The sequence below is a fragment of the Schistocerca serialis genome, chromosome 3, assembly GCF_023864345.2.
Source record: "Schistocerca serialis cubense isolate TAMUIC-IGC-003099 chromosome 3, iqSchSeri2.2, whole genome shotgun sequence".
Lineage (NCBI taxonomy): Eukaryota > Metazoa > Arthropoda > Insecta > Orthoptera > Acrididae > Schistocerca > Schistocerca serialis.
Window position 1 is genome coordinate 461077400 of NC_064640.1, and position 22764 is coordinate 461100163.

The following is a 22764-nucleotide window of genomic DNA, read 5'->3' on the forward strand; positions in this document are numbered from 1 at the left end:
CTTGTAGACAGCCATAATTTGTGGTAAATAGAGAAAAATTTTGTCAATAATAGTTGGCAATATTAACTTCTGTACTTATGATGATTGTTTTAGTATTCAGATGTTGGTACTCCCATCTCAGTTATGTACTGCCACAAACATGGATTACATCAAACCTAACCTCATAGTCACTGTCAGAAAGCCTGCATTTGAAGTGATTAATCTTTATTTTTTCAGAACCCAAGAAGAAACATGTAAGTAAGTAAGTAAGTAAGTAAGTAAATAAGTATATTAGTACAGAGGAAGGAAGTAAATGCAAATGTTTTTGTATAGTCTCAGTTAGAGAGCATACTGATTTTTCTAGAAAATGCCTCATTGGAGCTGCTGTCAATATACTCCTCACAATTTCTGTTACACACGTGAGGAATTCACATTTGCAAGAAGTAGAAAGAGAATTTCACCCTTTATAAAGAAGGCTTACAAATATTGTTTTGGAATATCCATTGGATACCAGGATAAAGAATGGGCACATGACAAGGCAAAGGAAACATTGTGGTACCTGTTGATATGGAGAGAACCAAAAGATGATATCCCAGATTATTATTTTTGTGTCACAAATATTCAGGGATTTACGGACAAAACATCTGTGGTCATCAGTCCCCTAGAACTTAGAACTACTTGAACCTAACTAACCTAAGGACATCACACACATCCATGTCCGAGCAGGATTCGAACCTACGACCATAGCAGTCACGCGGTTCCAGACTGATTGCCTAGAACCGCTCGGCCACCACGGTCTAAGCAAACAGATCAAGTAATCAAAAATGACAGTGAATTGAATGGCAATGAAGAAACAATACCATGTCCTGAAAGATATGAACCTCTGTACCATATTTCAGGTAGTGGTTTGACACTGCATTTATTAAAACAGGCAAATTTAAATGATTTAGTAAGTGACATAGGACTAAGTAAAAAAAAGGCAGAACTGCTATTTCAGAATTTCAATAATATGATCTTCTCCACCAAAGTGCCAATATCAGCAAATTTAGACACAAGGAACATATTTTTGTGTTCTGCCTTGCATGTGAGGGGGTGCTGATGTTTTGCAACGATGTTTCAGACTTAATGAAAGTACTTAAATCCAAACACAAACCACAGGAGTTGATATACCTTATAGATGTGTAAAAAATAAGTCTCAAGGATGTTTTGCTCCACATTCGAAATCAAATGCCATCAGTCTCAACTTACTATGCTAGTTTGTTTGAAGAAAGTTACAAAATTTTAGAAAATATTCTCAGGTCAATTAAATATAGTGAGCACAATGGAAGATTTGTAGTGATTTCAAAGTAGTTGAATTGTTATTTGGAATCCAAAAAGGCTACACAAAATATACTTCCTTTCTGTGCAAGTGAAATACTCACAATAGAAAATGCCTCTACATAAAAAAGAAATGGCCTGAACAAAATTGAAAAATTGGTGAAACAATTTTCAATGTCAAAGTCTGGAAACTCATGAAAATGTCCTTCTACTTCATCACAGCAAACATCAAAAACTGTTTGTACAGGCAATGGATGAAACTGGCAGATGGTTTGCATCTCTTACTGAAAATGTTTTTCATCTTTTAGCACCAAAAACAAAAGTAGGTGTCTTTTTGGTCCCTCAGATCAGCGAACTTCAACTAGATTAAAATTTTGAAACACGCTTGACTGGCAAAAAAGTGTAAGCATGGCAATATTTCGAGAAAAATCAGAAAAATTCACTGAGGAAGAGGAGCTGAAAATTACAAGCAAGGAGTGAATTAAGTGAGCAACACATATCAAGCTCTTGACTGCAATATGTCTTTGAAAGTATATTTCCTGGGGTCTCACACTGACTCTTTCCCAGAGAGCTGCAGTGATGTATCAGACCATTATGGAGAAAGATTCTGTAAAGACATATCTACCACAGAAAAACAGTATGAACGGAAGTGGAAAATGCTGGCTGGCTGTTGCTGGAGCACCATTTGAGATGAGAAAGACACTCCATACAAGATAAAAAAAACGAGACATGTAATTTATTGCTGCAAAGTTGTACAATTTTCTCTTTCTCTATACCTTCCTTTAAAATACAAGCTACAAAGTGAATACCTTTGTGAATACAGACTCAGGCATACCTTATTAAACTTCCCTAATATGGTAGGGTTGGAGTACTTAACTGGAATACTTGATCATATTATTTCTTTAATTCTGAAAAAAGTTTACATTAATAGAGTAATATATTAGATCAAAATGGACATTCCAGTTAACCTAATGATGATGGAGGAAACAGATTTGAGAGACCTTTGAAATTGCTATAAGACTCAACTTTTCTCTCCAGAAATAGAAAAAAAAAAAGATTTTGTTAGAGAACAGTGTTATTTTACCTTAATAGAAATATCCTTTACTTTCTCCCTTTTCATTTGTACTACATTCCTAAATTGTTCTTATCTTGTTTCAAGAAGAACTACTTTCTTTTCTTGAAAACAAGTGCATTTTTATGTCTGATAACAATGTTTAAAATCTCAAAGTAAATTTTTAATTTGATAGGATGTGACTATTTAATTTGTTGTCGGGTGTTAAGCTCAACCTACTCTTATTTTAGTGTCATCTTCTGATGTCATTTATAAGTTAATATTCAGAAATGTTTTAACTACTAACAAAATATAATTTATTAGGACAACAGTTTTCAGAGATATCTATGACTATGTTACAGACTACATTTTATCTATAAATTACATGATGTTTCTTGTGTGTACACCACTGCAGTCTGTATTTTGCAAACACTCCTTGAATTCTCCAGTTATTAATATATTAGTCTTACAGTTGTCCACTTCTTATCTTTTATGTCATGCTCAACTACATTTGCATCCACATGATATTAAATGTCAGTAATTGAGCATCATCATCTGAGGATGCATTAACTATAGGATGTATAATTAGACTTCACTGTCTTCATGGGCCTTTAAATTATTTTCAATAACAGTTTCACTGCTTCCCATAAAACTCGTTGCAAATTGTATAAAGGGAGCTACATCATACAAAACTGCATAGGACTCTTAGTCTATTTCTAGAATATGTATGCTCTACATATTTAAATTTAAATCTCCACTTGCAGTTATCTAATTCTGCATAGAATTTAAAAAGATTTATAGTGCATCAAACAGCTGATTAGTAACGCAAAACTACCAACAAGAACTCTATATAATGTGACTGCCACTATTCTCTCTTAATGACTTTCTACTTGCATAACATGAGCTTTGAAGCACTGATTACTATTAAATATATAAACATCAGTATTTTATATTTATATTCCCAATGGCTTTTTTTCCGTATCTCATGTGCAGCAATGTCAAGCTAGCCCCATCACCATTCAACATTTCTGTGTCAGAGAATAAATGATAAGTTCAGTTTTAACTTTTTATTTATTTATCTAGTACCAACATTATGTTAGTGTCAGGAGCAGCAACTCAACATATTTGTAATTTATTTATCTAATGTTCATATATATTTATTTCACATGGGAGAACCTTCAATTCTTCTCTTATGTCAACATCCATATTGAATTAACTTTATATTACACATAGTATGTGACTACTATGTAACAACACCAACTACAATAATAATGATAATGATAATAATAATAATATAATAAACATAATAATAATATAATAAATATATTAATAATAATATAATGCCTGACAAATAAAGGAAATACCCAGAACATATGGTCAGATGGCGATGTAATTTCATACACATATACACAATTGGCTGTATGAAATTGATTAAGAGTTGCAATGCTCTGTGACAGGTAGAATGGCCACCAGGAGCATGAGTGTTGTTCATGTTTAGTGTTGTTACCAAGCCTGGTAGGATATATAAGGGGTGTGAACAGCATCAGATATTGAGTGATCACTGTGAAGGACATGAAGATGCTACATACTTGTATTACACAGCATTATCATCACATGACAGAATTTGTAAGGGGCCTAATTATGGGTGTCCATTTAACTGGCTCATCAAATCATGCAATATGTACATTTTTTGGGGCATTCAATTATGACAGTGGCTCACCAATGGAGAACATGGGACTGTGAGGGCAGGCATACTTGTTGTCTAGTTCCACACATAAGCTGTCATTAACACCACAATATTGCCAGCCGGGGTGGCCAAGCGGTTAAAGGCGCTACAGTCTGTAACCGTGTGACCACTACGGTCACAGGTTCGAATCCTGCCTCGGGCATGGATGTGTGTGATGTCCTTAGGTTAGTTAGGTTTAAGTAGTTCTAAGTTCTAGGGGACTGATGACCTTAGAAGTTAAGTCCCATAGTGCTCAGAGCCATTTGAACCATTTTTTTAACACCACAAAACAACCCACTGAATTTTGTGCAGTGCCATGCACAGAAAGCATGGATTGCTGTTGAATGTCATCCTGTTGTGTTCAGTGATGATTCATGCTTCTGCACTTCTGCAGATGACCATCATTGGCGAGTATGACAGTGACCTGAGAGAGAGAGATCCTATTCTTCCAATGTTTTGGAGAGGCACAAAGGTTTTACCCCTGGTGTCATGGTGTGGGGAATCATTGGGTATGGCATAAGGTCACAGCAGATAGCGATTGAGGAAACTCTGATGGCACAATCCTACGTCATGAACATACCTTTTATGTGACTGTATTGTACCATTTTTCAACAGGACAGTGCTCATCCACATATGAACTACCTGCAAGATGTAGAGGTACTCTCATGGCCAGCAAGATTGCCAGATCTCTCCCCAACAGAGCATGTATGGGAGCAGTTCATATTGCAACTCCATTCCAGTGCCAATAACAAGGATATTAAGAACCAGTTGCAACAGTTATGAACCATCTTGCCTCTAGAGAGGATACAATGGCTTTATGACACTCTTCCCAACCAAATAAGTGCATGCATCTGGGTCAGAGGGGGTGCAACAGCATACCGATAATTGGATTCATACTGCCAAATTCTTTATAAATTTGACTTGTTTCTGTAATTACAATAATAATATAGGGAGAAATAGCTGAAAGGTCCGGAAAAGCATGAAAAATAACAGGGTATGGTTAGCAGATGAGATGGAGGAAAGGAAACAAATAAACATGGTGAGGAAAGCACCGATAATGTTGACAGTGTGACAGAGGTAATGGTTCACTCTTTGACAGAAAGAAAAGAAGCTGGGATATTCCAAAAGCGAAGCTGTGCTGATGATAAAAGATAAAATAATAATCTCCTATTGAATGCAGAGTGGTTTTGGATAAAACATAGATAATTGGGTTGCTTGATGCAAAGTCACATCGCTGAAATGGAAAAGGGTGTGGAGGAATATTTAGTGTTATGGATAGGTGCAGCCAAAATGTTGGATGTAACTGTTGTTTATATGTGACAAGAAAAGCAGAGGGTGTGAAAATCACATTGCCTATCTGCTTAGTATATTCACAAATACTAACTTCTTTTAATACTGATGGTATGAATTACCATTTTGACCCAGAAAAGAAACTCTCTTCACATTACTGGCTTCAAAATAGCCCCATGAGAACAATGCATACTCCTCTTCTTAATTATTATGCCATTAACCCAGCTAATTACATCTTACTCTTCCTATAGATGTTACAGTCATGATTAGTAAAACCCCACCTTTCAATAGCTCTAGTAGGAACCTGAACTATGTTGGATCCAATAATGGACAGAAACAGCTGATCTAACTCTATATTTACCTTTCGCAGAGAGATGTTTAACTTTGATCTGTCATAATGCCTGATAGCAGGAACATGTTCAAAATTTGTACATTTTGTTTCTGAACTTTTTTTTTACCAGTTCACAGACAAAGTTGTTGCTTCTATACTTGTTAATACTATTTTCTACCCCAACCACTGTCACAAAATGATACTCCTTTATATAATAGTTGTTCTAAACTGAAGGGAATGCTCCATGACATACACTTCAGAACTGCTACAAATTTGTTGGGCAATAGACCACACCACTCGAACTGTCAACACAACTGGCACTGCTAAGAGTATCCTGCAACTTCCACATCACTGGCAATGGGTTATACAAAATTCTGGTGACTACTTTGAAGGTCAGTACAACTTTGAAACATGTATCTATTTTGTACAAGCTGTAAACAAATACATCTACATCTACATTTATACTCCGCAAGCCAACCAACAGTGTGTGGCGGAGGGCACTTTACGTGCCACTGTCATTATCTCCCTTTCCTGTTCCAGTCGCGTATGGTTCGTGGCAGGAACGATTGCCGGAAAGCCTACCTGCGAGCTTGAATCTCTCTAATTTTACATTCGTGATCTGCTTGGGAGGTATAAGTAGGGGGAAGCAATATGTTCGGTACCTCATCCAGAAATGCACCCTCTCAAAACCTGTACAGCAAGCTACACTGTGATGCAGAGCACCTCTCTTGCAGAGTCTGCCACTTGAGTTTGCTAAACATCTCCGTAACATTATCATGCTTACCAGATAACCCTGTGACAAAATGCGCCACTCTTCTTTGGATCTTCTCTATCTCCTCTGTCAACCCGATCTGGTATGGATCCCACAGTGATGAGCAATACTCAAGTATAGGTCGAACGAGTGTTTTGTAAGCCACCTCCTTTGTTGATGGACTACATTTTCTAAGGACCCGCCCAATGAATCTCATCCTGGCACCCGCCTTACCAACAATTAATTTTATATGATCATTCCACTTCAAACTGTTCCTTACGCATACTCCCAGATATTTTACAGAAGTAACTGCTACCAGTATTTGTTCCGCTATCATATAATCATACAATAAGGGATCCTTCTTTCTATGTATTTGCAATACATCACATTTGTCTATGTTAAGGGTCAGTTGTCATTCCCTGCACCAAGTGCCTATCTGCTTCAAATCTTCCTGCATTTCGTTGCTATTTTCTAATGTTGCAACTTCTCTGTATACTACAGCATCATTCACAAAAAGCCGCATGGAACTTTCGACACTATCTACTAGGTCATTTATATATATTGTGACAAGCAATGGTCCCATAACACTCCCCTGTGGCACACCAGAGGTTACTTTAATGTCTGTAGACGTCTCTCCATTGAGAACAACATGCTGTGTTCTATTTGCTAGAAACTCCTCAATCCAGCCACACAGCTGGTCTGATATTCCATAGGATCTTACTTTGTTTATCAGGCGACAGTGCAGAACTGTATCGAATGCCTTCCGGAAGTCAAGGAAAATGGCATCTACCTGGGAGCCTGTATCTAATTCTTTCTGGGTCTCATGAACAAATAAAGCGAATTGGGTCTCACACAATCACTGTTTCTGGAATCCACATTGATTCCTACAGAGTAGATTCTGGATTTCCAGAAATGACATGATACACAAGAAAAAAACATGTTCTAAAATTCTACAACAGATCGATGTCAGAGATATAGGTCTATAGTTTTGTGCATCTGCTCGATGACCCTTCTTGAAAACTGGAACTACCTGTGTTCTTTTCCAATCATTTTGAACCTTCCGTTCCTCTAGAGACTTGCGGTACACGGCTGTTAGAAGGGGGGCAAGTTCTTTCGCGTACTCCGTGTAGAATCGAATTGGTATCCCGTCACGTTCTGTGGACATTCCTCTGTTGAGTGATTTCAGTTGCTTTTCTATTCCTTGGACACTTATTTTGATGTCAGCCATTTTTTTCATTCAAGTGAGGATTTAGAGAAGGAACTGCAGTGCGGTCTTCCTCTGTGAAACAGCTTTGGAAAAAGGTGTTTAGTATTTCAGCTTTACGCGTGTCATCCTCTGTTTCAATGCCATTATCATCCCAGAGTGTCTGGATATGCTGTTTTGATCCACTTACTGATTTAACGTAAGACCAGAACTTCCTAGGATTTTCTGTCACGTTGGTACATAGAATTTTACTTTCGAATTCACTGAACGCTTCACACATAGCCCTCCTTACGCTAACTTTGACATTGTTTAGCTTCTGCTTGTCTGAGAGGTTTTGGCTGCATTTAAATTTGCAGTGAAGCTCTCTAATTTTGTTGTTTGAACCACAGTGGATTTTTCACATTCCTCACAGTTTTACTTGGCACGTACCTGTCTAAAGTGCATTTTATGATTTCCTTGAACTTTTTCCATAAACACTCAATATTGTCAGTGTCAGAACAAAAATTATTATTTTGATCTATTCAGTAGTCTGAAATCTGCCTCCTATTACTCTTGCTAAACAGATAAACCTTCCTCCTTTTTTTTTTACTACAGGATAAACTACTACCAACAGTGGCAAACATGCCACCATTGGTTGCATACAATCTGTTCTTTCTAAACACCATCTGTCCCTTTGTAAAAATTTCAGCAGAATGCACCTCTGGCTTCAGCCAGCTTTCCATACCTATAACGATTTCAGCTTCGGCGCTTTCTATCAGTGCTTGAAGTTCCAGTACTTTACCAATGCAGCTTTGACAGTTTACAATTACAATACCGATTGCTTCTTGGTCCCCGCATAGTTGCCACTATTAAAGTTCCAATCCTCATATATGTTCAAGATTTGACTAACGGTGCCTAAGAGAATGATTAATACATGTACAAGTACAAATTCCTTTAAATATAGCTATACTTGAATATTGTGAAGAACCAGTACCTAAAAAATCTTCCACATTTTCAACATAACAAAGAACAAAAGGTAGCTGGGTTTTGTATTTTGTATTAGCAAAAGAGAGAGCACTAGTTATTCAGCTAACAGACAAAATTAGTGTGAAAGTATTTTTCTACAATAATATATAAGTTCTTACTTGGATAATAGTAGCGTGAGAGGATCTCATCTGGTGCTCCTGTAAACTCACCATCGAACTGTACTTTGTTTTTGGCATTTCCTTTATTTTCTGAAGCTTGAATGCATTTTGTTAATTGCTGATCATGTCCAACATGTGCATAATAACCAGATTCACAAATGCATATTCCCAATGTTATATCACAATATGCATGTGGAACAGTCTCACAGCGTGGATTTGAACAAGGCATAGGACGATTCTCGCAACCACCTGAAAATAAACTTATGCTCAGAAAAGATCTTAAGTCATGTAATTTGGAAAATATGTCACTAAAAAATATACACTGAAGGAAAAAAATTGCAACACAAAAAAGTAATTAATGCACAGTAATGACATTTTGGGAATACATTTGTCTTGGTAACATATTTAACCCTTTAACTGCTCTCGACCTGTTAACGCATGTGCCTTTGTACCTGTCCCTGTGTGCTCCGAATGTGTTTACGTGTGCCACCAGTCCTTCTACCTGGTACTCTGAACATGTCTATGTAGACAAGTAGGTAGAAGGACTGGTGGCATGCATAAACACATTCAGAGCCCACAGGGACAGGTACAAAGGCGCGCGCATTAACATGTCCAGAGCAGTTGAAGGGTTAAGTGATTAACATTGCAAGATCACAGGTTAATGTAAGTCTGAGATAGGCCATTGAAAATGTGAAATGCTGGTACAATAATAAACAGTGTAACTGTCAGAATGTTGAATGCAAGCGTTGTGTCACACATGCTGGATGTCAGTTTGTGGGATGAAGATCCATGCCTGTTGCCCTTGGTGATCAATACATGGACAATTAATTTATTTGTGGATGACAATGGACTTATCATTGGATCATGTCCCATATGTGTTTAATTGAAAAAAAATCTGGTAATCAAGCAGACAAAGTCTACATGGTGACATTCTGTAGAGCATGTTGGGTTTCAACAGTGGTATTGGGCGAGCATTATGCTGTTGCAAAACGCCCCCTGGAATGCTGTTCATTAATGGAAGCACAACAGGTTAAATCACCAGATTGACATATATATCAGCACTCAGGATGCACGGGCTAACCAAGAGAATGCTCCTGCTGTCATACAAACTCACACCCCAGACCGTAACCTCAGGTGTAGTTCCAATGTGTCTAGCACATAGACAGGTTGGTTGCATGCCATCAAATAGCCTGCTTCTAACCAACACTTGACCATCACTGGCACCAAAGCAGAACCACCTTTCACCAGAAAACTTGTGGTGTCACCGCCAGACACCACACTTGCTAGGTGGTAGCCTTTAAATTGGCGGTGGTCCATTAGTATACGTCGGACCCGCGTGTCGCCACTATCAGTGATTGCAGACCGAGCGCCGCCACACGGCAGGTCTAGAGAGACATCCTAGCACTCGCCCCAGTGGTACAACTGACTTTGCTAGCGATGGTTCACTGACAAAGTACGCTCTCATTTGCCGAGACGATAGTTAACATAGCCATCAACTACGTCATTTGCTACGACCTAGCAAGGTGCCATTACCAGTTCCTATTGATACTGAATCATGTAAAGTCAAGAGCGACGTTCACCATTAATGGATTAAAGTTAAGTATTCCACCAGCTACGTCCGTTTTTTCTAAATTCTAATTTCCTTGTCCTGTTCCAGACCTCACGCCAGCCTGCGTGAGCTAAAACGCGTGCCTTTCGGCTTCCTCTAGTAACACGGTGTTGGCTCTCCTGCCAACCCACAACATTGGCGACGAGGTAATATTGCGTTCTTAACTATACTGCCCTGATTTACTTGTGTAATGGCTTCGCCACCATCTCCAGATGTACTGTCCGAATTTTATCGCCTACAGAATCAGCAGATGCAGGCATTACTGGATGTCCTTGGACAGCTCGTCCAGGATCAAATTGCAATGCAAACCGACGCGGCAGCCGCCGCTCCACTGCTAATGCAGCCACAACACGCAGCTGCACCAACTTTTCGTCCTTTTGATGCTGTACTGGAAAGCTGGACGGAGTGGTCACGCCAATTTGGATTCCATCTCGCCGCCTACAGAATTCAAGGTAACGAGCAGCAGCGGTTTTTGTTGTCTTCGGTCAGCGTACAAACATACCGTGTGATTTCCCCGACGTGACGTAGCAACTCTGTCATACGACTAAATTTTGTCTGCATTAGATGCAGGTCAGACTAATCGGGAGTGGGTTGCAACCTTGCAAGGCCTTACTAGGGATTGTGCTTCTGAGTGTCAATGTGGACTCCCTTATTCAGATACTATGGTACGTGATGCAATTGCACAGAACGTTTCGATATTCGTATAAGGGAACAGATTTTGAAACTAGTCAATCCCTCCCTTCACCAAGTAATGGACATATTGGATCGGCAGGACACACTTGACTTTGCTCAGGAATCATTTGCAACTTCACCACCCGTGTGTCAGGTTAACTGGCCCGCCGGGCGAGCTGCACGGAACAGTACACAGCCCTCGCGCCCGGCCGCGACGCTGCCGCCAGGCTCTCAGCCACGTGTACCCCGCTGGCAAGCAAATGCAGTGCTAAAATCATGCCCGCAGTGTGCTACTAGACATTCGCGTGAGAATTGCCCATCATGACAAGCTATTTGCTTTTACTGTATTAAAAAAGGACATGTTGAAAGTGTTTGCCAGAACAAGCTCAGATCAGAAACTCAAAATCATTCCAGGCCCTTTGCTTCGCGCCAGAATCGGAATCGAACCAAGGATACTCAGGCTCACGAAACTTCACCCATGGAAATTCAACTGCTGGGCACACCTCCGTTGTGTGCCGCAACTGTTAAGTTAACTAGCTATTCAGGTCAAGAGATCCCTGTGTTAGGACAGTGCAGCCTTCTTGCAACCTACAAGGGACAAACAAAACTTGTGTCATTTTACGTCCTTCGTTCTTCTTCTGCAGTGAACTTGTTTGGTTTCGATTTATTTCAGTTGTTTAACTTGTCTATAGTAAATCAGGTCCTATCAGTGAACCCGACTGTGCCTTCAGACAGTGTTTCTCGTCTATATGAAGAATTTGCAGACATTTTTGCACCGGGCCTCGGTTGCGCTAAGGACTATAAAGCACATTTGGAACGGAAAGTAAACATGCAACCGAAATTTTTCAGAGCGCGCAATGTTCCCCACGCATTGCATGATGAGGTCGCAAAAACATTACACGATTTGGAATCACAAGGTGTAATTGAACATGTGCAGGCTTCTCTCTCGGCATCACCCTTAGTAATTTTGCCAAAAACCTTTGGGACAATTGAGACTTTGTGTGGACTTCAAGGCAACAGTGAATCCACAACTAGTGACTGCAACTTTTCCTTTACCCCAGCCGGAAGATCTTTTTGACAAACTGTGCCCAGGTAAATATATTTCGAAGTTGGACCTAGCAGATGCGTACTTGCAAATACCGGTGGACGATGAATCCCAGCGCGTTTTGATGGTTAACACGCATCTTGGTTTGTATCGATTCAAACGACTGCCATTCGGGTGTGCATCCGTCCCTGCATTGTTTCAGCAATATCTGCAAACTGTTTGTGCGTTGGTCCCTACTGCAGCAAACTATCTGGACGATACTGTGATCTCCGGAAAGACGGAAGAAGAACATTTAGCCAGTCTCAGAACATTGTTTCAGGTCTTGCGACAAAATGGTCTTCGCTTGCGGAAGGACAAATGTGTGTTTTTTGCTCGTGATTTGCCCTACCTGGGACATGTACTCAATGCCCAAGGCATACATCCCAGTCCTGAGCACCTCCATGCCATACAAGACTTGCCTTTGCCGCAGAATTTGAAGCAGCTACAGAGTGTGCTGGGAAAAATTAACTATTATCACAGATATGTGCCACATGCCTCTTCCATTTCAGCTCAGCTTCATCTCTTACGCCGTAAAGGTGTTCTGTTCGTCTGGACGACGGAATACGAACGCGCCTTTCGCCAGTTGAAATCGGTGTTGCTTTCCAATACTTGCCTTATGCCATTCGATCCCCAGAAGCCTCTTTTGTTGATGGTGGATGCATCAGATTTCGGGATCGGTGCTGTGCTTGCGCACAAAGATGGATCGCACGATCACCCTATTGCCTTTGCGTCCAAATTGCTCTCGTCTGCGCAAAGAAATTATTCATTGATCGAGAAAGAAGCATTGGCTCTCGTATTTGGTGTTACAAAGTTTAATGATTTCTGGTATGGTCGTCACTTTACCATCATCACAGAACATAAACCTTTGCCATCGCTTTTTCATCCGACCAAGCCTGTACCTCCACGTACAGTGCAGAAATTCATTCGCTGGTCTATTTTCCTCTCGCAGTACTGCTACAATATCTTGTATCGGTCAACTGCTAAGCACGGAAACGCCGATGCGTTGTCCCGTTTGCCTGTTGCTGAGGATTCCTCCGAACTTGCTTGCATGTTCATTGATTCGGAAACCAATAACGTGGTCAAATCATTTCCGATTGATTTTCGTCGTGTAGCTACAGCCACAGCTGCCGACCCTGTCCTTGCTACCGTTCTGCGTTTTGTTGCTACGCAATGGCCCTTGTCAAAGTCACAGATCGGGTATCCGTTGGTTCGCCGATTTTTTGCTCACCAGGAGAGACTTTTTGTACGACGTGGTGTTTTGCTGTTGCGTTCTGATAATGATCAGTCCAGGGTCGTGGTCCAATGTTCGTTACAGTCCTCTGTCTTACAGCTCCTCCACCAATGACATTGGGGTATAGTGAGAACGAAACAACTTGCTCGTCAGCACTGTACTTGGTTCGGACTCGATGCTGTGATTACGAATATGTGCTCTTCTTGCATGGTGTGTGCCGAACAACAATCAGCACCACCGTGGAAATTCTTTGCATGGCCAAAAGCCACTTCCCCTTGGCAACGCTTACACATCGATTTTGCTGGTCCATTCTGGAATGCTCGATGGTTGGTTGTGGTAGATTCATTCAGTAATTTTCCTTTTGTTGTCTGGATGTCTTCCACGACGTCATCTGCCACTATCCAAGCGTTATCTGCTATCTTTTGCATTGAAGGTCTTCCACAGACTATTGTTTCCGACAATGGCCCACAATTAATGTCCGCAGAATTTGAGTCATTCTTCAAGGCCAATGGTATTCAACATCTGATGGCCGCGCCGTTTTCGCCACAGTCCAACGGTGTCACTGAACGATTGGTCAGGGCTTTCAAGTCACAGATGTTGAAATTGAAAGAGTCGCATTCTCGGGAGGACGCGTTATTACTCTTTTTGTCCTCGTATTGCTCTCAGCCCTGAGATGGTTGCTCTCCGGCTGAGTTGCTCCACAGTCGCCCTCATCGAACCTTGATATCTTTGCTACATCCGCCGCATCAGGTTCCTGTGCAGCGGCAGACACCTGCGTTTGCCCCAGGTGACGTTGTCTACTACCGCCACTATCGAGGTTCACAGCGTTGACTCGAAGGGCGCATTCTTCGCTGCCTTGGCCGCGCTATGTATCTGGTTTTGGGGGCCTCTGGTGAGGTGTGTCAGCATCTCAATCAGCTGCGCCTCTGTCGTCGCACGGGATCTGCCACTCTCCGTCTGCTTTCAGCGACGGTGCCGTCTGGTCAGCGCCCTGGGGACCCATCTACTGGCTTGCCTCGGCCCCAGGTGTTACCGACGCTGCCTTCCATTTTGCCGCGGCGCCGCCGCCGCCACCGCCGCCGCCGCCGCCACCGCCGCCGCCGCCTGTTAGGCTCCCCATCTCGTCGCATACGTCAACATGGGGTCCTCCTCATGGCGGGCGGAAGCCTTATGCCACAACCGTACGCCGATTTGCGGGGTAGGAATGTGGTGTCACCGCCAGACACCGCACTTGCTAGGTGGTAGCCTTTAAATCAGCCGCAGTCCATTAGTATTTATCGGACCCGTGTGTCGCCACTATCAGTGATTACAGACCGAGCGCCGCCACACGGCAGGTCTAGAGAGACTTCCTAGCACTCGCCCCGGTGGTACAACCGACTTTGCTAGCGATGGTTCACTGACAAAATACGCTCTCATCTGCCGAGACGATAGTTAGCATAGCCTTCAGCTACATCATTTGCTACGACCTAGCAAGGCGCCATTACCAGTTACTATTGATACTGAATCATGTACAGTCAAGAGCGACGTTCACCATTAATGGATTAAAGTTAAGTATTCCACCAGCTACGTCCGTTTTTACTAAATTCTAATTTCCTTGACTTGATCCAGACCTCACGCCAGCCTGCGTGAGCTAAAACGCATGCCTTTCGGCTTCCTCTAGTAACACGGTGTTGGCTCTCCTGCCAACCCACAACAATACTCAACAGACTTCCAGTCTGCCCTCCAATGAACTCTCACTTGACATCACTGAAGTCAGAAATGGCAGTGGTTTGGGGGTCACTGGTATGCTCGCAATAGCGCATCTCGCTCAGAGCTGTCCTTGAACTAACTGATTTGTACTAGTTTGTTTTATCACTGTGGTGCCAACTGCTGCAGAAGCAGTATAATGTGCCAGAACCATAAGCCAACCATGATGGTCTTCCGTCTTGTTAGTGCCACCTGGCCATCTGGAGCCTTGTCTTCTTGTGACCATGCATTCTCTTGACCTCCATTGCCAGCAGTCATGTACAGTGGCTACATTCCTGCCGAGCATTTCTGCAATATCACACAAGGAACATCCAGCATCTTGTAGTCTTATTACATGTCCTCATTCAAACTTAATGAGGTATTGATAATGGTGTCTTTGTTGTCTTGAAGGCATTCTTGACTAACATCAACTCACCATGTCCAATCTCAAAGGTAAACAATGCTCATGACCATTAAAGTGAGTATTTAAAGCAAACCTGACCTGCATCATCACAGTGGCATTAGTAACACCACTCTTATGTGACTGGCACGAACTTCCAATAGACATCATCTTTCCAATTTAGAAACACGCCACCCAGCTTTCTTTTATGTCACACAGTTCCTTCTTGAATCTGAAATTTTCTTTTCCACCAGTGTATTTCAGTGCATATAAAATGACTGAATAAAATGACAATGTGGGAATTCCTGTTTTGTTTTACAAGATGATCTCCTACTACAGGCATTTTATTTATCACCTTAACACACACGTATGACAGGATGCAACTTGTGTATAAAACTGAAGTTGGTGATGAAAAACCATTTTTGTTTGGTTACTTCCTCAAACTAAATATTTGTTTCAGTCCTAATCTCTCTGAAAACAAAGTTTCTATCTGTCTTCCCTGCCCTGAAAAAAGTGCTACTCTGGGACCTGTAACCATAGTTGCCATGCATGACAGTGCCTACCTCTATTAAGTGGTTGGTTATTATTGTAACCAATTTTTCCTTTCCTTTTAAGGTGAAGGCTACGCCTTGTAAAATCCTGTTGACTGAATCAACAGAAACCACATCACTGTGTGACTCTGCACCTGACTGAAGGAGCCATTCCAGCTCCAAATTAACTCTCCTGATAAAAATCTTCAGTTACGGTGGATCATGGCAGCTGAGAACATGCATAAATTTGAAAACTATTAATTATTTGTTCCATTCTATGTGTAATATGCTGAGTAATATCAACAGATGCCTCAGATTTATTCCACATTTATAGATATCCATAAAGATTTTGACACTGCTGCTTGCAAGGAGCTTCTAATAACACTGTGTGCCTATGGAATATCCTCTTGGTTATTTGACTGAATTTGTGATCCCCTGTCAGAAAGGTCACACTTTATAGTAACTGATGATAAGTCATCAAGTAAAGCAGAAGTTATATCAGGGGTTCCCCAAGGAAATGTTATAGGCTCTCTGATGTTGTCATCTATGTAAATGACTCAATAGATAATCTGAGCAGTCACCTTAGATTGTTTCCAAATGTTGCTTCTGTTTACAAACTAATAAAACCATCAGAAGATTGAAATAATTTTAAAAAAATGATTTAGAAAAGATATCCACATGGTGCAAAAAGTGGCAATTGACCCTAAAAATAAAAAGTGTGATGTTCTCCACATGAATACTACAAAAAGTTCATTAAATTTTTTTTACACGATAAACCACACAAATACAAAAGTTATTGATTCAGCCAAGTACCTATGGTTTACAATTGTGAGCTACTTAAATTGTAACCATCATTGTACACAGAAAATGTTGTGGGGGAGGTGAACCAAAGATTGTATTTTATTGGCAGAGCACTTAGGAGGTGTAACAAGTGTACTGAATACACTACCAACATTACACTTGTCTTTCCTCTTCTGTAATATGGCTGCACTGTGAGGGATCTTTCCCAGTTAGGATTGATGGAACACATTGAAAAAGTTCAAAGGGGGTCAGTTCATTTTGTATTTTCATGAAGGAGGGTACAATAAGTGATCTGGAGTAGCAGTCATTAAAACAAAGATACTTTTAATTGCAGCAAGATATTTTCATGAAATTAAAGTCACTAACTTTCTTCTCTGAATGCCAAAACATTTTTTTATTGTCATTTACATAGGGAAAAATGACTATAGTGAAAAATATTAAAAAATTGAGGTCGCATTGAAAGATTTAAGTTATAATTCTTCCCATGTGCTGTTTGAGAGTGGAGTGGTTGTGATATAGTCTGAAAGTGATTCTATGGACCATGTGACACACACCTACGTGTTAATTGTAGAGAGATGATGTAGATATAGGTACTACATATCAGCAGGATGTAATATCAGAAAGTGAAATCTCCTGTTACTTAGCTACACAGGATGGTGGTGTATGTACAAAGAACAAAAGTACTTAAATATATTTAATATGTATGAAAAATCACTTAATTTTTAGTCACAATACTTTCTTGATTAGGTAAAATAATGACTGTTTTGTTTATACTTGCTTCCAAGGAATCCTCCATCATGCAGTTTTCTAGATGATATCTTGGCTTTCTCTTGCATGTTTCACAGCAAAGAAAATAATGGTTTTTCCTCTTCCAAATTTTTTGTCACTTCTACTAACAACCATGCAATCCTTTATTCTAATTTGGAATTATAGAATGTGCTTTCCCTTACAAACCCCTCCTTAGTATTGAGGATGACACATTCATCTATGATAAAATGCTATACATAATAAAGCTCTAATGTTCACAGAACAGGCTGAAGAGAAATAAATCCCCATTGTCCAAAGAATCCAGAAACCTCATAATATTACTATCATGCATAGACTGTGCACAATCACCAAATTCTACTTGATCTCTAGCTTGAGATTTCCTGAGACTATCATTACCTACAGGAAGAATTTCTGCTTGCTTATCATCACTAACTCTACTTTACACTTAGTATTCTGCAAAAGCTGCAGCACTATATCATTGTCCTTCACATGCCTCCTGCTGTTTTTGTGTAAGAGGAAACCATGTAAGGAGACAAGGCTGTTTGCACACATTGAAGCACATAGCTTCTGTTGAAGAAGCCATACAGCTTTGAGTATTGTTAGACAGAACTGATACTCAACTATATGAGAAAATATGTTTGACTATTATCTGTCAGAAGCACAAAGAAAATAAAAATAGAGCAGAAGCAGAAAATCTAAATGGCAGATATGGTCTAACATCAGATGGAAAAGGATTACATTCAATATATTTCTTAATAAAATTGTATCCATCTACGAAATCCATTGTCCCAATATTATGGATATACCAATAAAATTGTTGGTCACTAAAAATATCAAAATGTCTTCAGAAAGAAAGAAATACACATACAACAGAGTCCAAATGAACTGGGAGTTGTTTCATATCAGAAATGATACTGTAACATATTAAGAAAAGCTGTACAAATTCAATAGTGTGTACACAGCTTATCAAAAACTGACAGATCAGAAATAAAATCAAATCAGCATAGAATGTTGTTACAAGAGTGGAAGCAATGAAACCTTCAAAGATGATGCAATTTCTATTGAGAATAACAGGCCACCTTAAATGAAAATGTGTGTGAATCTGATATTCTAACTAATTACCTTTTTAAAATACATGCAAAAATTGATGCTGTGCAACAAAGTACGGCATGACTACAATGGTTGGTTGGTTGGTTGTCTGGGGAAGGAGACCAGACAGCGTGGTCATCGGTCTCATCGGATTAGGGAAGGATGGGGAAGGAAGTCAGCCATGCCCTTTCAGAGGAACCATCCTGGCATTTGCCTGGAGTGATTTTAGGGAAATCACGGAAAACCTAAATCAGGATGGCCGGACGTGGGATTGACTACAATGATAATTTCATGAAATTATAATTTCACTCATTTCTTCTCGAAATAAGAAAGACCAGAATGAGATTTTCACTCTGCAGTGGAGTGTGCACTGATATGAAACTTCCTAGCAGATTAAAACTGTGTGCCGGACCGAGACTCGAACTCGGGACCTTTGCCTTTCGTGGGCAAATGCTCTACCAACTGAGCCACCCAAGTACGACCCACAACCCACCCTCACAGCTTCAATTCTGCCAGTACCTTGTCTCCTACCTTCTAAACTTCACAGAAGCTCTCCTACGAACCTTGCAGCACTCCTGAAAGAAAGGATACTGCAGACACATGGCTTAGCCACAGCCTGGGGGATGTTTCCAGAATGATAATTTCCACTCTGCAGTGGAGTGTGTGCTCATATGAGACTACCTGGCAGATTGAAACTGTGTGCCAGACTGAGACTCGAACTCGGGACCTTTGCCTTTCGCGAGGAAGTGCTCTACCGACTGAGCTGCGCAAACACAACTTATGACCCATCCTCACAGCTTTAATTCCACCAGCACCTCATCTCTAACCTTCCAAACTTCACAGAAGCTGGAAGAAAGGAGTGCTAGTTCTGCAAGGTTCATAGAAGAGCTTCTGTGAAGTTTGGAAGGTATGAGATGAGGTACTGGTAGAATTGAAGCTGTGAGGTCATGGGTCATGCTTGAATGGCTCAGTTGGTAGAGCACTTGCCCACGAAAGGCAATGGTCCCAAGTTTGAGTCTCGGTCCAGCACAAAGTTTTAATCTGCCAGGAAGTTTCATAAGGAAGATCAATTCCCTTATATTAAAACCTGACATAGAGCTGACAACATTATCAATAAGACAATAATGGCCTATAATATGTAAAACTCTCAGCTACACATACAATATACAATTAAAGGCAATTTTACTGACTTATTAATTTATATCATTATTGTGTCTCTCTACAAAATTAATATTTAGACAGATATTAATAACAACCAGTTGGTGTCCTTCCTTAAATTATTTTCCAAACTCTTTTACAAAAAGAGTGACTACACAGTTAGCAATAACTATCAACTGCTTTATATGAGTGATATGTCATTGTAATTGAATCAAGAATCAGACTAAGCTTTTCCCCAGTAAGTGCTATTATGATCCCAATCAAAATGGAGTCAACAGAGGAAAACAGTTTGTGATGTGTTTGTTATAGTTACTAACTGATTTTGCATAAAAAATGGGTTGCTGTAAACATAAAAAATAATAGCTCTTTTAGTTTTGGACTAACAAAATATGATACCTTTAGTTAATGTATGAACAAAAAATAGCAGAGGGGAAACTTTTGGGTAGATTAAAACTGTGTCAGACTGAGACTTGAACTTGGGAGCTTTGTTTCATGTAAAACTGCTCTACTGACTGAGCTACCAAAGCATGACCCAGCACTCATTCTCACAGCTTTACTTCCACTACTCCTACCTTCCAAACTTCACAGAAGTTCTACTGCAAAATTTGCAAGGCTAGCACTCCTGGAAGGAAAGATATTGTGGAGACCTGGCTTAGCCACACCCTGAGGGAGGTTTTCAGAATTAAATTTTCACTCTGCAATGGAGCATGCACCAATAGAAACCATCCTGGCAGGTGAAAACTGTGAGGAAGGGTTGTGAGTTGTGCTTGGGTAGCTCAGTTGATAGAGCACTTCCCTGTGAAAGACAAAGGTCCTGAGTTCGAGTCTCTGTCAGGTGCACTGTTTTCTCTGCCAAGTTTCATGTCACTGCACACTCCACTGCAAAGTAAAAATGTCATTCTAGACTAGCAGACTTGATTAGACATTTGAAATTATTAGGCATATATAATGATGACTCTTTAAACTGGGAAAACTGTATAAAATAAAAGTGTGCATCTGTTGTGCAATTGACAGATCATAATGCTTTATGTGAATATAACATACAGAACACATAACTAATTAGTAACAAATTAACTAACAGATTAGCCTGATAAAGCACACAGATTTTATCAACTTTCATTTATTGTCTTCTATTTTCAGGCACTGTTTCTTACCATTAACATGTGACTTCCCTGTCATTTCTCTTCTGTGACAGAGTAATAGAATGTAAAGGAACATAATATGCTGAGATGTTCAGCATGTATGACTTTTTGTTGTTGCATCTGCTACATCATCTCTCTTTATGCTACCATGTCCACATAGGCAGTAAATTGACATTTCTTACCTTAAAGCTGCATGTTTTTGAGGGTGTATATCATGTTCTGTGATGTTCTGCTTGTTGTGTATATTTGCTGTGTTGTTTCCAGAATATCAATGGAATAAAATTGTTTTAAAATATTAGTACATCCATGTTTGAAAACTATCATAGGCATATAAATTTCTTGCTCTTTGCATTGCTAAAACCATACTTTCCCAGCTCCACTTTATAACCACAATGTTTTCCGTAAATAATTATACAAAACACCATGGGGCCTAACTCCTGGAATATATGGGTGCTGCTACGATGTTGCTGACAACAGAAACTTGAAATCTTAGTATACCATGACTAGTCACCACAGTGGCAGTATGCAGTTCACCATCTTCAACATACCATCTGATTGTAGAGCTACTTGTATAAGAGCCTTTTTTAAGTAGTAGTAGTAGTAGTAGTAGTAGTAGTAGTAGTAGCTTTATTCATCTGTAGATCTCTTTTTAGGAGGATGTAGGATACGTCAAAGTATTTCCAAGTTTAAAACAATTTAAAATAAGCTAATTCATATACACATACATTTACAGACTTCTTGTTAGAGACAATGATTAGATTTACTCCTGGTATACAATGCTTTTTTTCTTTTTTTACAAATAACTTATTAACTAATGTAATGCCACACTGTTCACTCATATCTCACTATCAGTCACTGCACACACTATACACAGATTGTTTTGTAACACTTCACTCACTACACACACACATACACACATACACACACAACACACACACACACACACACACACACACACACACACACACACACACAAATATACACCGATGATCTTGGGCCATTTTCTGTACCACAGCTTCCCATTTGCTATCCTGAAAAACTGCATCAGCATCCTTCTATAATGAGTGAGATGTTGAGCTCAGAGAGAGGAAGCGGTGTTTGTGTTGTGCTATGCATAGCTTGGGGGTAAGTATTTATAGAAAAGGAAAAAAGAAGGGAAAAAAATAGTGTGAAGGTGTTATGTGGAATGTTGGATGTTCTATAATCATTATTATTATTTATTTGTATAACTTTTTTTTACCAAACCCCTATTCTGTTTTATCTAATCCTTCAATGTATAAAATGTATTGCATAACAGGTACTTTTTAACTGCCTTTTTAAGTAAGTGTATTTTTGCAATTTCTTTAACTGCTTTTGGTAATTTATTGTACAGTTTTATCCTTGGAAGAAAATGCTGTTTTGAGTTTTATGTTTATTTTTTCTTGGTAAATGTAAGTTGAGTCTAGCTCTTGTTCCATGGTCATGGACATAGCTATTTGTGCAGTAATTACCAATGTTATTTTTGATGTGTACAACTCACTGGTAAATGTATTCACAGTTAAAATTCCCAGTGCTTTGAACAGATCTTTACAATGAGCTTGACTACCATTTTTTGTTATTATTCTTATGGTTCTTTTCTGAAGTTTGAAAATTGTGCTCATATTTTGTGCATTTGTTCCCCAAAACAGAATGCCATAGCTAAGAATTGAGTGTACATATGAATAGTATATAACTAACAGACACTGCATGTTACACACTCATTAGTTTTCTTTATGTTCAATGTCACTTTGTTTCATTATGACT

General features: G+C 39.8%; 1 protein-coding gene across 7 annotated transcripts in view; it reads right to left on the bottom strand.

Annotated features, from left to right (window-relative positions):
* LOC126470365 (thrombospondin type-1 domain-containing protein 7A-like) overlaps positions 1-22764 on the bottom strand; it is a 1214159-nt gene that overhangs the window by 39776 nt on the left and 1151619 nt on the right. For 5 of the 7 annotated variants that reach the window (XM_050098173.1, XM_050098171.1, XM_050098170.1 and 2 more), the window contains one exon: positions 8774-9022. In XM_050098173.1, coding sequence (XP_049954130.1) covers positions 8774-9022 — 249 coding nt within the window. The remainder of the gene's footprint in view (positions 1-8773; positions 9023-22764) is intronic. The other 2 variants (XM_050098172.1, XM_050098168.1) reach the window with 1 other exon arrangement.